The sequence below is a fragment of the Scyliorhinus canicula genome, chromosome 12 (genome assembly GCF_902713615.1).
Source record: "Scyliorhinus canicula chromosome 12, sScyCan1.1, whole genome shotgun sequence".
NCBI classification, from domain to species: domain Eukaryota; kingdom Metazoa; phylum Chordata; class Chondrichthyes; order Carcharhiniformes; family Scyliorhinidae; genus Scyliorhinus; species Scyliorhinus canicula.
This window is the reverse complement of record NC_052157.1, coordinates 101704823-101723618: the sequence shown is the minus strand read 5'-3', so window position 1 is coordinate 101723618 and position 18796 is coordinate 101704823. Positions and strand designations below refer to the sequence as shown.

The following is an 18796-nucleotide window of genomic DNA, read 5'->3' as shown; positions in this document are numbered from 1 at the left end:
TCCAACAGGCCCCTGGGCACTGCTCCCGCCGAAAATCTGGAGCTTTAAAACAGAGTTGAGGAGGAATTTCTTCAGCCAGAGGGTGGTGAATCTGTGGAACTCTTTGCCGCAGAAGGCTGTGGAGGCCAAATCACTGAGTGTCTTTAAGACAGAGATAGATAGGTTCTTGATTAATAAGGGGATCAGGGGTTATGGGGAGAAGGCAGGAGAATGGGGATGAGAAAAATATCAGCTATGATTCAATGGTGGAGCAGACTCGATGGGCTGAGTGGCCTAATTGTGCTCCTATGTCTTATGGTCTCACGGATGGGGGAGAAGGGTGGGTGGACGGACGGATGGGGGAGAAGGCTGGGTGAATGGACAGATGGGGGAGGGGTGGGTGGCGGACGGGCAGGGGAGAGGGGTGGACGGACAGACGTGGGAGAGGGACGGGTGGACGGATGGACTGGGGAGAGGGGTGGGTGGGCGGACAGACGGGGGAGTGGGGTGGGTGGACTGACGGACGGGGAAGAGGGGTGGGTGGGCGGTGGATGTGTGGGCGGACGGATGGAGTTGGGGGAGGGGGGTCCGGTTGTTGGAAGGAGGAAGTTGGAGATTATTTTCCTTACTTGCTCCGGAAAAGTCTACCTCGAGTTTTAAAATTACTATTGAATCAACAAACGTTTGTTGCAGTTGTTGGCTCAAACCCTACCCCCATAACTAAATTCATAATCTAGCCTAAAAATCCGATGTGGGGCTGATGCAATACGAAGGAGCAACCATATTGCTTCAAAGGCATTAATTGTTTATGAATTCCTGAAGACATTTCCAGGTGATGTACGTAAGTGCACAGATTACACATCACAAAAGTTTTAACTGTTTCTCTTGTTCATCTGCAGATACTCCTGTGTATAAACACACCCTTGTTTGAAGTTAATGAAGTTCTGCTCAGTCCAGCACAGCATCATGAGCTACTGATTGGAACTAAAGGTGCGATGGTGTTGGAGCTGCCCCAACGATGGGGCAAGGGGTCTGAATTTGAAGGTGGAAAAGATAGGGTCAATTGTAGGTGAGTCTTTGTATAATTGCTTTTTAAACTTGAAGAAGTGAAACCACTTTAGATCAAGATATGGATATTCCATGTGCATGGTGGTCCTCAACAGAAAATAACAATGGAGAATTTTCTATCCTGCTGAAGTATATGTGAAATAGAGAGTATGAAAAGCACCGCATGTGAACTAACATTAGCTACACTACTAAGCAGTTAATTTCTGAAGTTCACTCAATTGAATGAAATTTGTCACGGCAGTCTTTACTGTGATTGCATTGCAAAAAATAAAAGCCAAATACTGCGGATGCCAAAAATCTGAAATAAAACCAGAAAATGCTGGAAAAACTCAGCAGGTCTGGCAGCATCTGTGGCAAGGGAAACAGTTAATGTTTCAAGTCTGTATGAAGAGCTGAAGAGAGGTAGAAATGAGGAGGATTTTATACTGTTGGGGGGGGGGGGGGGGGGGGAGGGTGTGTGAGGAGAATTAGTATGCTGCTATATATTACTCGCTGGTTGCCCTAAATGTTAAGTTTTGTTTAATCAGTTACAAACTGGCCATGTTACTTCTAACAAATCTGCTTGATGATATATCCCAATTTTGGCCTTGGGCCACTGTCTGTGTGGAGTTTGTGCATTCTCCCTGTGTCTGTGTGCGTTTCCTCTGGGTGCTTCAGTTTCCTCCCACAGTCCAAAGATGTGCAGGTTATGTGGATTGGCCAAGCTAAATTGCCTCTTGGTGTCCAATGGTTGGCTGAGATTATGGGGATGAGGCAGGGGTGTGGGGTGCTCTTTCAGAGGGCTCGATGGGCCGAACGGCCTCCTGCACTGTAAGGATTCCATGATTCTAACCCTGACTATATCAACAAGCTGGAATATTTTTGAGTTGAAAGGATTACAATATCCTGTTCAAGCTTCAGTTTATGGCTATCTTTGAACCAAGATCATTTATTGACTGCTTGAAATTCTTTCCAGTGTCTTTACGTTTGTGGGCTGGGCTCAGTGGTTTTAGTGACGAAGAACATTTCTTATTAAAACTGTTTAAATGCTTACCTTTTGTTTTATCATGGTTTCATACAAAGAAAAAATATTTTGGGCACTAAACTATTTTGTGTTATTTGAAACTGCAGAACTGTTGCTCTAGCAGAAAGGCTCTTTACCAGTTCGACGTCACTGACATTGAAGCACGTTGCTTGGTACCCCAGTGAAACAGAGGAACCACATGTTGTCATGTTGACTTCTGATAATTCTATACGGTAATGTACTGCATCAGCACAATCAATCAATTAAATTGTTTGATCTGAAAGCTGTTTTATACTGATGCTCTGTAACTTGGTTATTCTCCTATTGAATCATCAAACCACCTCTCTGTACATCGGATTCAAAGATATCATGAAGCATTTAAAACCATTTGCTTTCCATCTTTTGTGAAAAAGTTTTGTTTAGCAGCTCTCCACTAATTTCCCGTTCGGCAGTGAGAAATTTAATTCCACATACCGGGCAGACTGCTTTAGATGAAAGCCTGTGGCTGCAAGAATGCTGTGTGTCAGTCATTCTCCAGTTCCCTGGTTATTGGAACAGAGTAGCTGGTAGATTTACTCCATGTTGAACCATACTGTAATGATCTGGGAGTATTTAATGTTGAAATCGAGTCCCTGAGGGGTTGCACAGTAGCACAGTGATTAACACTGTTGCTTCACAGTGCCCGGATTCGATTCCCGGCTTGGGTCACACTCTGTGCGGAGTCTGCAGGTTCTCCCTGTGACTGCGTGGGTTTCCTCTGTGTGCTCCGGTTTCCTCCTGCAAGTCCCAAAAGACGTACTTGTTAGGTGAATTGGACATTCTGAATTCTCCCGCAGTGTACCTGAACAGTCGCCGGAGTGTGGCGACTAGGGAATTTTCATAGTAACGTCATTACAGTGTTAATATAAGCCTGCTTGCGACACTATTAAAGAATATTATTCTTTTTTGTCATTTGTTGCTCAGTTGTCACCTGCTTTCCCAGGATGAGGACAAATATTGCAAGCAAATTAGCTATTTATTTGTTCTTGAACCATAACTAATTAATTCTCTCATTATAGGATCTATGATTTAAAGCAGCCACAGACTCCAGTGAAGATGTTCAGCCTCAGTCAGTGCGAAGAGGAAAGTATTGTACCAAACACAAGGTAATTTGTTGCTTTGGTAGTTCTGCAGACATAATCTTTACTGTCCCATGTTTTGAATAAAGAAATTGTAAATTAAAATGGTACCTACTGTCTGACCAGTTTGTAATCTCCATTTGTTCACCCTTCCCTGTCTTGACCAAAACTATAAATTATCATAGGTTTATTTTATGCTTGTGTGATTTTTGTTCCTCTGTTTCTGTTGAAAATACAAAGCCAACTATTGTATAATCAAAGGACCTGCATTTCTCCAGCTTCTTTCCTGTCCTGAGGACCACCCGAAGCACTTTACAGCCAGAGAAATACTTTGTAACAGTGACTGGGCTTGTAGTATAGGTAAATACAGCAGTCAATTTATGTGCAGCAAGGTCCCAGGCACATTCATTCATAAGGTGGGTCAGATTAATTGTCTGACTCATTTATCGACTCAAAGTTGATGTTGATGTTCAAACTGCATTCTCGGACCTGAACACAGAATGTGGGTTGACACTCTGAAATGAAATGAAATGAAAATCGCTTATTGTCACGAGTAGGCTTCAAATGAAGTTACTGTGAAAAGCCCCTAGTCGCCACATTCCGGCGCCTGTTCGGGGAGGCTGTTACGGGAACTGCTGCATAAACTAATAAGCTGCTGCAGATACCTTACTTATATAACAGTAGGCTGCACTTCAAAGTAACTTGAATAAAACGTTGGGTCATATAGAGTAATAACAGCATAAAATAATCTAAAATTTCATATCATTTGTGAGATATCGTTTTTGCAGGCATCCAGTGCTGTCCCTACAACTGAATAGCTTGCTAGGTCACTTCGTATTTGGCTCTTAATTTCTCTCATGTTCGACTGGAGTCAAACATAGTGAAATGGGATAAGAATGGGAGATTTCCTTTCCTAAAGCGCAGTGATGAATCAGTTTGTTTTTTTGCAGGAGACAACTTCAGATTATTTCAGTTTTTATTTCTGGTTTAAAAAGAAACTGAATTCGAATTCAGTGGGATTTGATCTCAGTTTTTTGATTATTAGTCAATACCTTTTGATTACTTGTCCAGTAACAGAACACTACTGTACCCAGTTTGTGCAATGATCTTTAACATTTCATGCAGTGGGCAGCACGGTAGCACAATGGGTAGCACTGTGGCTCCAGGGTCCTAGGTTCGATTCCCGGCACACTCTGTGTGTCTGCACGTTCGCCCCGTGTGTGCGTGAGTTTCCTCCGGGTGCGCCGGTTTCCTCCCACAAGTACCGAAAGACGTGCTGTCAGGTGAATTGGATAATCTGAATTCTCCATCTGTATACCCGAACAGGCGCCGGAACATGGCGACTAGGGGATTTTCACAGTAACTTCATTGCAGTGTTAATGTAAGCCTCCTTGTGACAAAGATTATTATTATCTAGGCTAGTTATTTTTAAATTTTATTGATACTGGCTATTTTGGTCTGTTTCTTCTCCTTTTATTTTGAACTAAATCATGTTGTTTTCCTAGTTGTTCACTGGCCCTCGGATCTTCTCCCGTTTCCACATCATTTCCTGTGCTGGAACTGCTGTGTTCTTTGAATGAAAACATAACTTTATAAATGCAAATTATTATGCAGAAAAGATATCCAGTTTCTTCGTACGCTAATATTCCTCACTGTTTCACTGTAGGTCATATACAGCATCACTGGGTGAGATTGCAGTTGCATTTGATTTTGGCCCTTTGACATCAGCTCCTGGGCGTCGTTCCAAAGAAGGGGATCGGGTCTATCCGCTTTACATCTTGTATGAAAATGGCGAGACCTTCTTGATATACTGCAACCTTACCCACAACAGGTAACCAATCTAAAGGTGTGTCATTGACCATGGCACTGGATATAATTGTGGGGAAGGGGTGCATGAGATTGAAATTATTTACCTCCTTCGTATTGCTAGCTCTTTTTATTACCTATGTCCATCCAGACTAGAGGACCTTTTTTGTTTACATGTACTTCTGAGGTGAACTAGTTAGTTTCTGGAACAGGTAGAACTGGAGCTGCAGGGACAAAATAGCTGATTAGTATGATAATTGGATCTCCTGAAAGTTAACAAACCAATAACTTATCCTTGATGATTTTCTTTAAAATAAATTTGAAGTGTCCAATTCTTTTTTTTTTCCCAATTAAGTGTCAATTTAGCCTGCACAATCTTTGGGTTCTGAGGCTGAGACGCATGAAGACACGAGGAGAATGTGCAAACTCCACACGGACAGTGACCCGAGGCTGGGACCGAACCTGGTCCTTGGTGCTGTGAGGCAGCAGTGCTAACCACTGGGCCACCGTACCGCTCGCATCCTAAATGATTTGCTTATCTTCCTACATTGTTACAACATTACAGACTGCCGCTAGGGACTCAATTATGTAATGTTGGGAGGGAAGATATTTTTGATATGGAGAAAGCATGAGTTGGCTTCGTGGGTCAGTCAACTTTTAACAGTTCCACCTGTCAACTTTCATCCAGTGAAGAGATCCGAGCACAAGTCCTTAAACTTTTATCCAGAGGGGCAACTAAATACAAAGCATTTTGGGTCAATTGAGTGACAATGACAAGTAAAGGCTTAGGCTCGTCAGGCACCGAGCAAGTTTTGGTCCAAATTAGTGATGGGACTGATTACCCAGGACTGTGGAATGACTGGTTATTTTCTTGATTGTAGGACAGATTTGACATTAACTCGGCAATAATTTGTATTCAATTTCCATCATACGAACTCTGGACGGAAGTAGGCCATTCAGCCCCTCGAACCTGCTCCACCATTCATTAAGATCAAAGCTGATCTGTTTGCATTGAGTTCCACGGTTCCTTGAACTCCGATAACCATAGATTCTCGTTGGACAAGGGAATCAATTCACCTTTGCCTTCTCAGTCAGAGAGTTTCAAAGTCCCACAACCCTCAGAATATTTCTCCCCTTTTCTGTCCTTATTGGACGACGCCTCATTTTTAATCAGTGCGCCCTGGTTCTGGACTCACCTACAAGAGGAAACATCTTTTCCAGGTCCACCTAGTCAGTAATATTCAGGATCTTGTATACTTCAATCAAGTTACCCCTCAGTCTTCAAAACTCCAGTGAAAGAAGTCCAGCCTTTCCAACCTATCCTCATAAGACAAACCGATCATTCCAGGTCAGTCTCCTCTGAACCGCCTCGGACGCATTTACATCCTCCCTTACATAAGGAGACTAAAACTGCAGGCAGTATTCGAGATGTGATTTCATCAATGCCCTGTATAACTAGCAGCACTGTAGCACAGTGGTTAGCACAGTCGCTTCACAGCTCCAGGACCCCAAGTTCGATTCCCGGCTTCGGTCACTGTCTGTGCGGAGTCTGCACATTCTCCCCGTGTGTACGTGGGTTTCCTCCGGGTTCTCCGGTTTCCTTCCACAGTCCAAAGATGTGCAGGTTAGGTGGATTGGCCATGATAAATTGCCCTTGGTGTCCAAAAAGGTTAGGTGGGGTTACGGGGATAGGGTGAAGGTGTGGGCTTAGGTAGGGTACTCTTTCCAAGGGCCAGTGCAGACTCGATGGGCCAAATGGCCTCCTGCACTTTAAATTCTATGACTATGATAACATACTAACTTTTATGTTGCATTCCTCTTGTAATTAAGGACAGCGTTCCATTAGCCTTCTTGATTACTTGCTGCTCTTGCATAGTAACGTTTTGACTCATGCACAAGAACACCTAGATCCCTCTGCATCTCAGCATTCTGTAATTCTCCATTTAAATAATAGTCTGCTATTTTACTTTTCCTACCATAGTGAACCACTTCACATTTTCCCACATTGTACTCCACCTGCCAGATTTTTGCCCACTTACTCAATCTAACCATATTCATCTACAAACTCCTTATGGCTTCACAACATACTTTCCTACCTATCTTTGTGCCATCTGCAAATTTAACTACCATGTATTCCCTCCCCTCATCTAAGTCATTAATGTGAATTATAAAAGGTTGAGGCCCCAGCACAGACCCCTGCGGGACTCCACTTGTCACATCCTCCCAATCAGATAAAGGTCAATGTAGGGCAGCACGGTAGCATAGTGATTAGCACAAATGCTTCACAGCTCCAGGGTCCCAGGTTGGATTCCTGGCTTGGGTCACTGCCCTTACGGAGTCTGCATGTTCTCCCCGTAGCGGCGTGGATTTCCTCCGGGTGCTCCAGTTTCCTCCCACAGTCCAACGATGTGCAGGATAGGTGGATTGGCCATGCTAAATTGCCCTTAGAGTCTAAAATTACCCTTAGTGTTGGGTGGGGTTACTACATTATGGGGATACGGTGGAGGTGTGGGCTTGGCTAGGGTGCTCTTTGCAAGGGCCGGTGCAGACTCGATGGCAGAATGGCCTCCTGCACTGTAAATTCTACGATTATGCATACTCTGTTTTCTGCCAACCGATCGTCAATTGAGGCTAATATGTTCCACCCTACACCACAAGCTTTTATTTTTTGCTTTCTGGAACTCCCAAGTTCAGTACGTCGACAGGCTCCCCTCGATCCACAACACAGTTATACCCACGCCATACCAGTATGAAAACGCCCAATCTTGTCATATCTTGGTAGCCAAGCAAACTCGGGCCTGGGTAGTACTTGGATGGGAGACTGCCTGGCAATACCAGGTTCAGTAGGTGACTAGTACTGAGATGGTGGTTTAGAGGTAATGTCATTGGACTAGTAATGCAGCAGTCCTGGTTTAAATTTGTCCTGCATGGGAGACTGATCAAGAATGAATGGGATCCAGGGCAACTTGATAAATTGTATCCAAAATTGGCTTAGTAGCAGGATGCAGAGGATAGTGGTCGAAGGTTTTTATGACTGGAAGCCTGTGTCCAGTGGTGTACCGCAGGGATCAGTGCTGGGTCCGTTTCTGTTTGTAATTATCTAGATGTGAATGTGGGGGGTATGACCAGTAAGTTTGCAGATGACACAAAAATTGGGGATGTGGTAAATAGTGAGGAGGAAAATCTTGGATTGTAGGGAGATATAGGTGGGCTGGAAAGATGGACTGAACAGTGACAAATGGAATTTAACCCTGAAAAGTGGAGGTGATGCATTTTGGGAGAACTAACCGGTAAAGGAAATGTACAATGAATGGTAGGACAGCAGGAAGTAGAGGTCCAGACGGACCTTGGGGTGCAAGTCCATAGATCCTTAAAGGCAGCATAGTCATAGACATTTACAGCTTGGAAACTGGCCCTTCAGCCCAACTTGTCCATGCCACCCAGTTTTTACCACTGAGCAAGTCCCAATTGCCCATATTTACCCATCTACACCCATCTATACCATATAACTGTCTAAATGCTTTTTAAATGACAAAATTGTACCTGCCTCTACTACCTATGGCAACTCGTTCCAGACACTCATCACTCTGTCTGAAAAGATTGCCCCTCTGGACCCTTTCGTATTTCTCCCCTTAAACCTATGCCCTGTAGTTTTAGACTTTTCCCTTTGGGAAAAGATGTTGACTATCTACCTTATCTATGCCCCTCATTATTTTATAGATCTCTATCAGATCATCCCTAAGCGTCCTACACACTAGGTGAAAAGATCCCCATCTATCCAGTCCCTCCTTATAACTCTCCCTAACACCGTACCATTAACTGAAAAGTCCTGCCCTGATTCGAGCTACCGTAATGCATCACCTCACATTTATCTAAATTTAACTCCATCTGCCATTCATTGGCCAACTGGCCCAATTGATCAAGATCCTGTTGCTATCCTAGATAACCTTCTCTGTCCACTATGCGACCAATCTTGATGTCACCTGCAAACTTAGTAACCATGCCTCCTAAATTCTTGTCCAAATCTTTAATATAAATAGCAGTGGACCTAGTACTTATCCCTGATAAGTTGGTCACAGGCCTCCAGTTTGAAAAACAACCCTCTACAACAGTGTTCTTCAAACTTTTTTTTCCATGGACCCATTTTTACCAACCGGCCAACCTTCGCGTCCCATGCCAGCCGACCTGCGCGACCCAAGCTTTTCTCTTACCTTGTTTGCTGCTGACAAAAATGGGGGAAATGATTTTGGGTCCCTTTGGCCCTCGGACACGCTCCTCCAATGGAACCTGCTGGATGAAGATGAAGCTTTCCGGTGTCGGAAAATATGGAGTCTCCACCGGTCCAAAGTTCTGAATTTTGTTCCTGTAAAATTTCAAATTAAACCCCCCCCCCGAACTTGTAAAATAAAATGAGTAAAATAAATGAAATAAATAAAAATTAAATAAATTACATAAATGAATAAAGGAAGGATATTGCAGGTTACAGAGGGACATAGATAAGCTGCAGAGCTGGGCTGAGGTGGGAAATGGAGTTTAATGCAGAAAAGTGTGATGTAATTCATTTTGGAAGGAGTAACAGGAAGACAGAGTACTGGGCTAATGGTAAGATTCTTCGTAGTGTGGATGAGCAGAGAGATCTCGGTGTCCACGTACATAGATCCCTGAAAGATGCCACCCAAGTTGATAGGGTTGTTATGAAGGTGGACGGTGTGTTAGCTTTTATTGGTAGAGGAATTAAGTTTCGGAGCCATGAGGTGTTGTTGCAGTTGTACAAAACTCTGGTGCGGCTGCATTTGGAGTATTGCATGCAGTTCTGGTCGCTGCATTATAGGAAGGATGTGGAAGCATTGGAAAAGGTGCAGAGGAGATTTACCGGGATGTTGCCTGGTATAGAGGGAAGATCGTATAAGGAAAGGCTGAGGGACTTGAGGCTGTTTTTGTTAGAGAGAAGAAGGTTAAGAGGTGACGTAATTGAGGCATACAAGATGATCAAAGGATTAAATAGGGTGGACAGTGAGAGCCTTTTCGTTAGAGAGAAGGTTAAGAGGTGACATAATTGAGGCATACAAGATGATCAAAGGATTAAATAGGGTGGACAGTGAGAGCCTTTTTCCTCGGATGGTTATGGCTAGCACGAGGGGACATAGCTTTAAATTGAGGGGAGGTATAGGACAGATGTCAGAGGTAGGTTCTTTACTCAGAGTAGTGAGTGTGTGGAATGCCCTGCCTGCAACAGCAGTGGACTCGCCAACATTAAGGGCAATTAAATGGTCATTGGATAATCATATGGTTGATAAGGGAATAGTGTAGATGGACTTTATAGTGGTTTCACAGGTCAGTGCAACATTGAGGGCCGAAGGGCCTGTACTGCGCTGTAACGTTCTATGTTCTATTTGCTACCTTCCAATCTTCTGGCACCTAACCTGTGGCTGTCAACGATTCAAGTATCTCTGCTAGGTGATGGGCAATTTCCGCCCTTGCCTCCTCCCTCCTCCTGAGAATATCAAACTAAGCTAGAGTCACAGACAGACTCTCGGCGGTTGTGGCAAGGACTAAACAATATAACGGGCTACAAAGCGAAGCAGAACAGTATCTCTGGCAGCAGCGCACCCCTGCCCGATGAACTTCATGCATTCTATGCTCGATTCGAGCAGGTAACCAACAATCTGCTGTCGAGTGCCCCAGCAGCCCATAATTCACCCATACCCACCATCACAGCTTCCGAAGTCAGATCGGCCTTCCTAAAAGTGAACCCACGGAAGGCGACAGGCCCGGATGGGATCCCTGGTCGTGCACTTAGAGCCTGCGCAGACCAGCTGGCAGAGGTATTCACAGACATCTTTGACCTATCCCTCCTCCACTCCGAGGTCCCCATCTGCTTCAAGAAGACCACCATCATACCGGTACCAAAGAAGAACCAGGCAACGTGCCTCAATGACTACTGCCCGGTGGCCCTGACGTCAGTTGTAATGAAGTGCTTCGAGAGGCTGATCATGAAGCGCATTACCTCCATACTCCCGGAACGCCTTGACCCACTTCAATTCGCATACCGTTGCAACCGGTCCACATCAGACGCCATTTCCCTGGCCCTACACTCCTCCCTAGAGCATCTCGAAAACAAGGACTCCTACATCAGACTCCTATTTATTGACTACAGCTCCGCCTTCAACACCATAATCCCAGCCAAGCTCATATCAAAGCTCCAAAACCTAGGACTTGGCTCTCCACTCTGCAGCTGTATCCTTGATTTTCTGACCAACAGACCACAATCAGTAAGAATGAACACCAGCACCTCCTCCACAATAGTCCTCAATACCGGTGCCCCGCAAGGCTGCGTACTTAGCCCCCTACTCTACCCCCTGTACACACACGACTGCGTGGCAAAACTTGTTCCAACTCCATCTACAAGTTTGCTGACGATACGACCATAGTGGGCCGGATCTCAAATAACGACGAGTCAGAATACAGGCGGGAGATAGAGAACCTAGTGGAGTGGTGTAGCGACAACAATCTCTCCCTCAATGCCAGCAAAACTAAAGAGCTGTTCATCGACTTCAGGAAGCAAAGCACTGTACACACCCCTGTCAGCATCAACGGGGCCGAGGTGGAGATGGTTAGCAGTTTCAAATTCCTAGGGGTGCACATCACCAAAAATATGTCCTAATCCACTCACGTCGACGCTATCACCAAAAACGCACAACAGAGCCTATATTTCCTCAGGAAACTAAGGAAATTCGGCATGTCCGCATTAATCCGTACCAACTTTTACAGATTCACTACAGAAAGCATCCTATCTGGCTGCATCACAGCCTGGTATGGCAACTGCTCGGCCCAGGACCGCAAGGAACTTCAGAGGGTCGTGAATACCGCCCAGTCCATCACACAAACCTGCCTCCCATCCATGGACTCCATCTGCACCTCCCGCTGCCAGGGGAAAGCGGGCAGCGTAATCAAGGATCCCTCCCACCCGGCTTACTCACTTTTCCAACTTCTTCCATCGGGCAGGAAATACAGAAGTCTGAGAACACGCACGCACAAAAAGGCTGGTTTAGCTCACTGAGCTAAATCGCTGACTTTTAAAGCAGGCCAGCAGCACGGTTCGATTCCCGTACCAGCCTCCCCGGACAGGCGCCGGAATGGGGCGACTAGGGGCTTTTCACAGTAACTTCATTGAAGCCTACTCGTGACAATAAGCGATTTTCATTTCATTTTCGAACAGACTCAAAAACAGCTTCTTCCCCATTGTCACCAGACTCCTAAATGACCCTCTTATTGACTGACCTCATTAACACTACACCCTGAATGCTTCATCCGATGCTAATGCTTATGTAGTTACATTGTATATCTTGTGTTGCCCTATTATGTATTTTCTTGAATTGTGTTTAGTTCCCTTTTCTTCCATGTACTGAATGATCTGTTGAGCTGCTTGCAGAAAAATACTTTTCACTGTACCTCGGTACACGTGACAATAAACAAATCCAATCCAACATCCTGGGATACATTCCGTCAGGTTCCGAGGATTTATCTATCTTGATGCACTTTAAGGCTTCCAGTAATATGTACACTCCTCCAGACATCACTATTTCCCTAACATCCATGCCTTTCACAACAGTAAATACTGTTGAGAAATATTCATTTAGGATCTAACCCAACTCTTGTGGATCCGCACATAGATGACCTTGTAGATCCTTAACCGGCCCTACTCTCTCCCCCGTTACTCTTTTGGCCTTTATGTATTTGTAAGAAGCTCTTTGGATTCTCCTTTGCCTCATCTGCCAAAGCAATCTCATGTCCCATTTTTGCCTCTCTTGACTCGACCCTGACAACCTCCTATACTCTTCAAGGGATCCACTTGATCCCAGCTGCCTGTGCATGTCAAGTGCCTCCTTTTTGACCAGGGCCTCGATATCACGAGTCATCCAGGGTTCCCTAATTCTACCAGCCTTACCCTTCACTCTTAAAGGAATGTGCTTACACTGAACCCTGCTAACACACTTTTGAAAGCCTCCCACTTACCAGCCGTCCCTTTGCCTGCCAAAAGACTCCCCCAATCAACTTTTGGAAGTTCCTGTCTAATACCATCAAAATTTACCTTGCCCCAATTTTACATTTTGGGCCAGACCTATCATTCTCCATAGCTATCTATAATGGGCAGCAGGGTAGCATGGTGGTTAGCATAAATGCTTCACAGCTCCAGGGTCCCAGGTTCGATTCCCGGCGGGGTCACTGTCTGTGTGGAGTCTGCACGTCCTCCCCCTGTGTGCGTGGGTTTCCTCCGGGTGCTCCGGTTTCCTCCCACAGTCCAAAGATGTGCGGGTTAGGTGGATTGGCCATGCTAAATTGCCCGTAGTGTCCTAATAAAAGTAAGGTTAAGGGGGGGGTTGTTGGGTTACGGGTATAGGGTGGATACGTGGGTTTGAGTAGGGTGATCATGGCTCGGCACAACATTGAGGGCCGAAGGGCCTGTTCTGTGCTGTACTGTTCTATGTTCTATCTTAAAACTAATGGAATTATGGTCACTGGTCCCAAAGTGATCCTGCACCTTCTGTCACCTGCCCTTCCTTGTTTCCCAAGAAGAGGTCAAGTTTTTAACCCCCCCCCCCCCCCCCCCCCCCCCCCCCCCCCCCCCCCCCCAAATCAGGCCATCCACATACTGAATGAGTAATTCCTCTTGAATACACTCTAAATTTGAATACAGATTTTTCTCCATCCAAGCCCTTTATGCTGTCCCAGTTGATGTTGGGAAAGGTAGATAAGACCTCTAAGTTAGAGGGGCTGGTTTAGCACAGTGGGCTTCTAATGCAGAACAATGCCAGCAGCGTGGGTTCAATTCCCATACCGACCTCCCCGAACAGGCGCAGGAATGTGGCGACTAGGGGCTTTTTACAGTAACTTCATTGAAGCCTACTTGTGACAATAAGCGATTATTGTTATTAAGATGATTAAGAAGGCATATGGGATATTTACGTTTATTAGCCAAGGCATAGAATATGAGAGCAGGAAGGTTATGATGGAGCTGTTTAAAAATCCAGTTATGCTGCAGCTGGAATAGTGTGGTCACCACACTATAGGAAGGATGTGATTGCACTAAGGATGCAGAGGACGTTCACTGGGATGTTGCCTGGGCTGGAGCATTTTAGCTATGAAGAAAGGCTGGATAAGCTGGGGTTATTTTCCTTGGAGCAGGAGGGGCTGAGGGGTATCCTGATCGAGGTGTACAAAAATGAGGGATGTCGATAGGAAGAAACTTTTCTCCTTGGTAAAGGGGCCAATAACCGGGGGCACAGATCTAAGTTAACGGACAGGAGATTTAGAGGGGATTTGAGGCAAATCTTTTTCACCCAGAGGGTGGTTGGAATCTGGAACTCCCTGCCTGCAAGGGTAGTAGAGGTGGGAACCCTCAACCTTTAAGGAACATTTAGATGAGCATTTGAAACGTCATAACATAAGGTTATGGACCAAGTTCTGAAAAATGGGATTAGAATAGATAGGTGTTGAAACATACAAGGGGATCTCAATAGGATTTGATAGGGTGGATACCGTGGCACAGTAGTCAGCACTGCTGCCTCACAGCTCCATGGACCAGGGTTCAATTCTGACTTCAGGTGAATGTCTGCGTAGAGTTGGTACATTCTCCCCATGCATGAGTGCCGTTCCTCTGGGTGTTATGGTTTTCTCCCACAGTCCAAAGATGTGCAGGTTAGGTGGATTGGCCATTCTAAATTGCCCCTTAGGGTGGGGTTGCAGGGATTGGGCCTGGTCCTTTGAAGGGTTGGTGCAGACTTGGTGGGCTGAATGGCCTCCTTCTGCACTGTAGGGATTCTATGATACCAGGAGGATGGTTCCTCTTGCGGGGGACGATTAGAAGAAGGAGGCAAGGTTTAAAAATAAGAGGTCTTCCTTTTAAGATGGGGAGCATTTTTTTTTCTGAGAGTAGTCTGAGGAATGCTCTTTCCCAGAAAGATGTGGTGGCTGGGACATTGAATTTATTCATGACCGAGTTAAATATATTTCTGATAGACAAAGGAGGCAAGGGCAAAGGGTGGGGGGGAACATACAGGTAAGTGGAGTTGAGACCACAACCATATCATCAATGATCTTATTGAATGGTGAAACAGGCACAAAAGGGTCCCAAGTTCAAAGGTTCCACGAGTGCTTTTCTGGGCATGACAATAGATTGTAAATAATTTTTTTATTTATAAATTTAGATTAGCCAATTATTTTTTCCAATTAAGGGGCAATTTAGTGTGGCCAATCCACCTACTCTGCACATTTTTGGGTTGTGGGGGCGAAACCCACGCAGACACGGGGAGAATGTGCAAACTCCACAGGGACAGTGACCCAGAGCTGGGATCGAACCTGGGACCACAGCGCCGTGAGGCGGTTGTGCTAACCACTAGGCCACCGTGCTGCCCTGATTGTAAATAATTGAGGCGTGAGCACAGATCCCTATGATATTGCACTAGGTATAGTTTGCCAACTGAAAATGATCCATTTACTCTAATTCTGTTTCCTGTTTGTTAATCAATCTTCTATCCATGCTGATGCATCGGAACCAACATCACGAGCTCTTATCTTGTGTTGGTAATTTCAAAATCAATAGTTTAGTCCGACTATCATTTTTTAGTCTGAATTAAGCATTTGTGCATTTTTGGAAACCAGCCGGATTAGTTAAATAGTCGGCCTTAATATGAAGACAGCTAAGGTATTTTAGGTTCTTTGCCATTTTCCATTCCCCATTATAAATTTCCCTGTTTCTGTCTGTAATGGGCCCCATGTCCGTCTTTGCCAATCTTTTCCTTTTTATATACCTTTAACAGCCTCTATTTGTTTCTTGTTTGTTTACTTTCATGTTTTATTATCCCTCTCCCTGGATCTGTAATGATTTGATTACCTGCAAATCCCTGCATTCCAAGCATTGTCCAGCATCTCTGACTTTGTCTATATAAATGTTTCTGGAACATACCTCGCCATTCACCTGAGGAAGGAGCTGCGCTCCGAAAGCTCGTGTTTGAATCAAACCTGTTGGACTTTAACCTGGTGTTGTAAGACTTCTTACTGCGCTCACCCCAGTCCAATGCCAGCATCTCCACATCATGTTTTATTTTGTCATTCTTTCAGTTTATTTGTCCCTCTTTGCGGAATTGTAAAATGCTCCCAATCCTCAGACACACTACTTTTCTGGCAACTTTATTGGAGAAGTAATTCTCTACCTGCTCATACCCATGACATTCACAATTTGGCTGTTTTTTACACTTGTAATAGAGCTGCTCTGACTCCCTGCTCAGGTTAGAATTTAAGGTATCCTTGTTGGTGTGACAAAATGTGACATTTGCTTTCCTGCAATCTTCTCTCCTAGCACTGGTCTTATCGGGAAGTTACTGGGTCCTCTGCCGATGCACCCAGCTGCTGAGGATAATTATGGTTATGACGCATGTGCAATACTATGCCTTCCCTCTACCCCCAACATTCTTGTTATTGCTACACAATCCGGCATGTTGTACCACTGTGTGGTTCTTGAAGGGGATGAAGAAGAGGATCAGATGGTAAGATGGTGTGTGGGGTTTGCGATCCCGGTCTTGGTATACCTGTAGTGTTTCGTCCTCCTTGTCTCTGTGACAATTAAACAAATGTGTCCATTAAACAAAAATGGCTTTGCCCTCCATCCGCTTGTCTGCCCATTGTATTGTGAGATAGCTTGACACATGCACAAACTAATTGTAGATTAAAACAACATTTTTGCTGACAGAATGAACAAGCTATTGTTCTAATAAACAGATTTTCAAAGTCAGTTTGACATTAAGAAATAAGCTAATGCTGTCATGTCCACCATCAACATTATGTTCAATCTGTAGTCCCCAAGCAGTCCCAGCTGTTTGCAGTGTGTGGCAGAAGACGAAATTACAAAAACAAATACAGATAAAACAACGAGCAAATAATATGATAGAGTGCAATCGATCAAATGGATTGGGGGTATGAAGAGATCTACTACCTGGATCTAGTGAAGTCTCGCAACACTAAAACTCAGTAGAAATTTGAGTTAAACGTCTCAGTTGCAAATAAGAATCGTTTATTGCCTCTACTTGATTACAATTGAGAGAAACGTAAAACTATTCTCGATTGAAGTCCGGCCAGCAAAAGGACTTTAACTGTCAATCCTCAATGTGCAACATAAAAGTTCTGAATGTTTCATGTTTGAATATTTGTGTATGTTATGGAATGTGATTTTGTGCTTTTATTAAGACTGGTTTTTACTGCTTTTCTGCTGACTTTGCTTTATCCACATTCTAGCAATGGTGCCTTCATATTACTATGGTGCTTACTTGGCCTTGATCTGATTACTGGTACAGCTTATTTCTTAATGTCAAACTGACTTTGAAAATCTGTTTATTAGAACAATAGCTTGTTCATTTTGTCAGCAAAAATGTTGTTTTCATCTCTAGTTAGTTTATGCATGTGTTAGGCTTTTGTGCTTCTGTTGAAGTTGTGTTTTGTCATGGTCTGAGGTTATGAGTACTTTAATATTGACATTAAAATAGCCTTTTTACCCATCAGTGAATAGTAAATCCCCTTCAGGGTACGCATATGCAAATCACTAAAATTAACGACGGAGGTAAAGACAATTAAACACTGGGTTTATTTGTAGAGGGATATAATTGAAAAGTGGTAAAGTTATGCTAAATCTGTATGGAACCTTGGTTAGACTATGCACAATAGTCTCTGGATTATAAAAAAGGATGTGAAGGTACAAAAATGGGTCATACGAGAGGTGAGGTTATAACTATCCGGAAGGACTGAACACAGTCTCCTTTCTCTCAAACAGCTGAGGAGTCACTTGAGTTGGACTTGGAAAGTGGGGAAAACCAAAATTAAAGACCATCAATAGAAGATGGTCATTCATTTAAAAATAGGGCGGCATGGTGGCACAGTGGTTTTCACTGTTGCTTCACGGGGCATAGGCCCTGGGTTGAATTCCAACTTTGGGTCAATGTTTGAGTGGAGTTTGTATGTTTCCCCCGTGTCGTGTGGGTTTTCTCCGGGTGCTCCGGTTTCCTCCCACAGTACAAAGATGTGCAAGTTAGGTGGATTGGCCATGCTAAATTGCCCCTTAGTGCCCAAAGGATCAGATGGAGTTACAGGGGTAGGGCAGGGGACTGGGCTCAGATAGGGAGTTCTGAGGGTCAATGCAGACTCGATGAGCTGAATGGCCTCATGTACGTAGGGATTCTATGAAATCTAGTAGGGAATTCAGAGCGACTTCTTTACTTAGAAGGTGGTAAAAATATGAAATGTGGTAGTGTTGTTAAGCCAAATATAATGGGAACATTTAAGGGAAAGCTTGATAGGTGCATAAGGGAGGACGGGATAGAAGTGATTGGATTAAATTTAGAAAGTGAAGGAACATGTGTAGCTTGTTATGGGCCAGGGTTTAGAGAACCCCAAAGTGTATCAGGGAGTTCACCTGACCCACAACGTTTAATAGATTGTGGTATGGGAGCGCACAGCCCACTGTACAGGTGTGGTACAGCAGAAATGGAAAAGTACTTTTTAAAGCAAAACAATGTTTATTCTATGAACTCAAGTTTTTTTAAAACATACAGTGAACATCTTAGCAACCATTAATTCAAATACAACCCCCAAAGAATACAACACTGAGTAATTCTTAACTTCCCAAACAACACCCAGAAGACAAAAGAAACACATTTTAACAGAAGCATATCAGGTTTACATTCACTACTGAAAACTTTTATAATTCTAAATTCACCAAATGATCAAGGGATAGTCTTTCCATGACAGAGAGATCAACAGTACACCTGCTTTG

At 44.2% G+C, this 18796-nt stretch overlaps 1 protein-coding gene across 1 annotated transcript in view; it reads left to right on the top strand.

Annotated features, from left to right (window-relative positions):
* Positions 1-18796, top strand: part of nup88 (nucleoporin 88) — a 76708-nt gene that overhangs the window by 12014 nt on the left and 45898 nt on the right. The window contains exons 2-6 of the mRNA XM_038813604.1: positions 879-1048; positions 2158-2283; positions 3109-3195; positions 4835-4999; positions 16334-16520. Of these exons, the coding sequence (XP_038669532.1) occupies positions 879-1048; positions 2158-2283; positions 3109-3195; positions 4835-4999; positions 16334-16520 (735 nt within the window). The remainder of the gene's footprint in view (positions 1-878; positions 1049-2157; positions 2284-3108; positions 3196-4834; positions 5000-16333; positions 16521-18796) is intronic.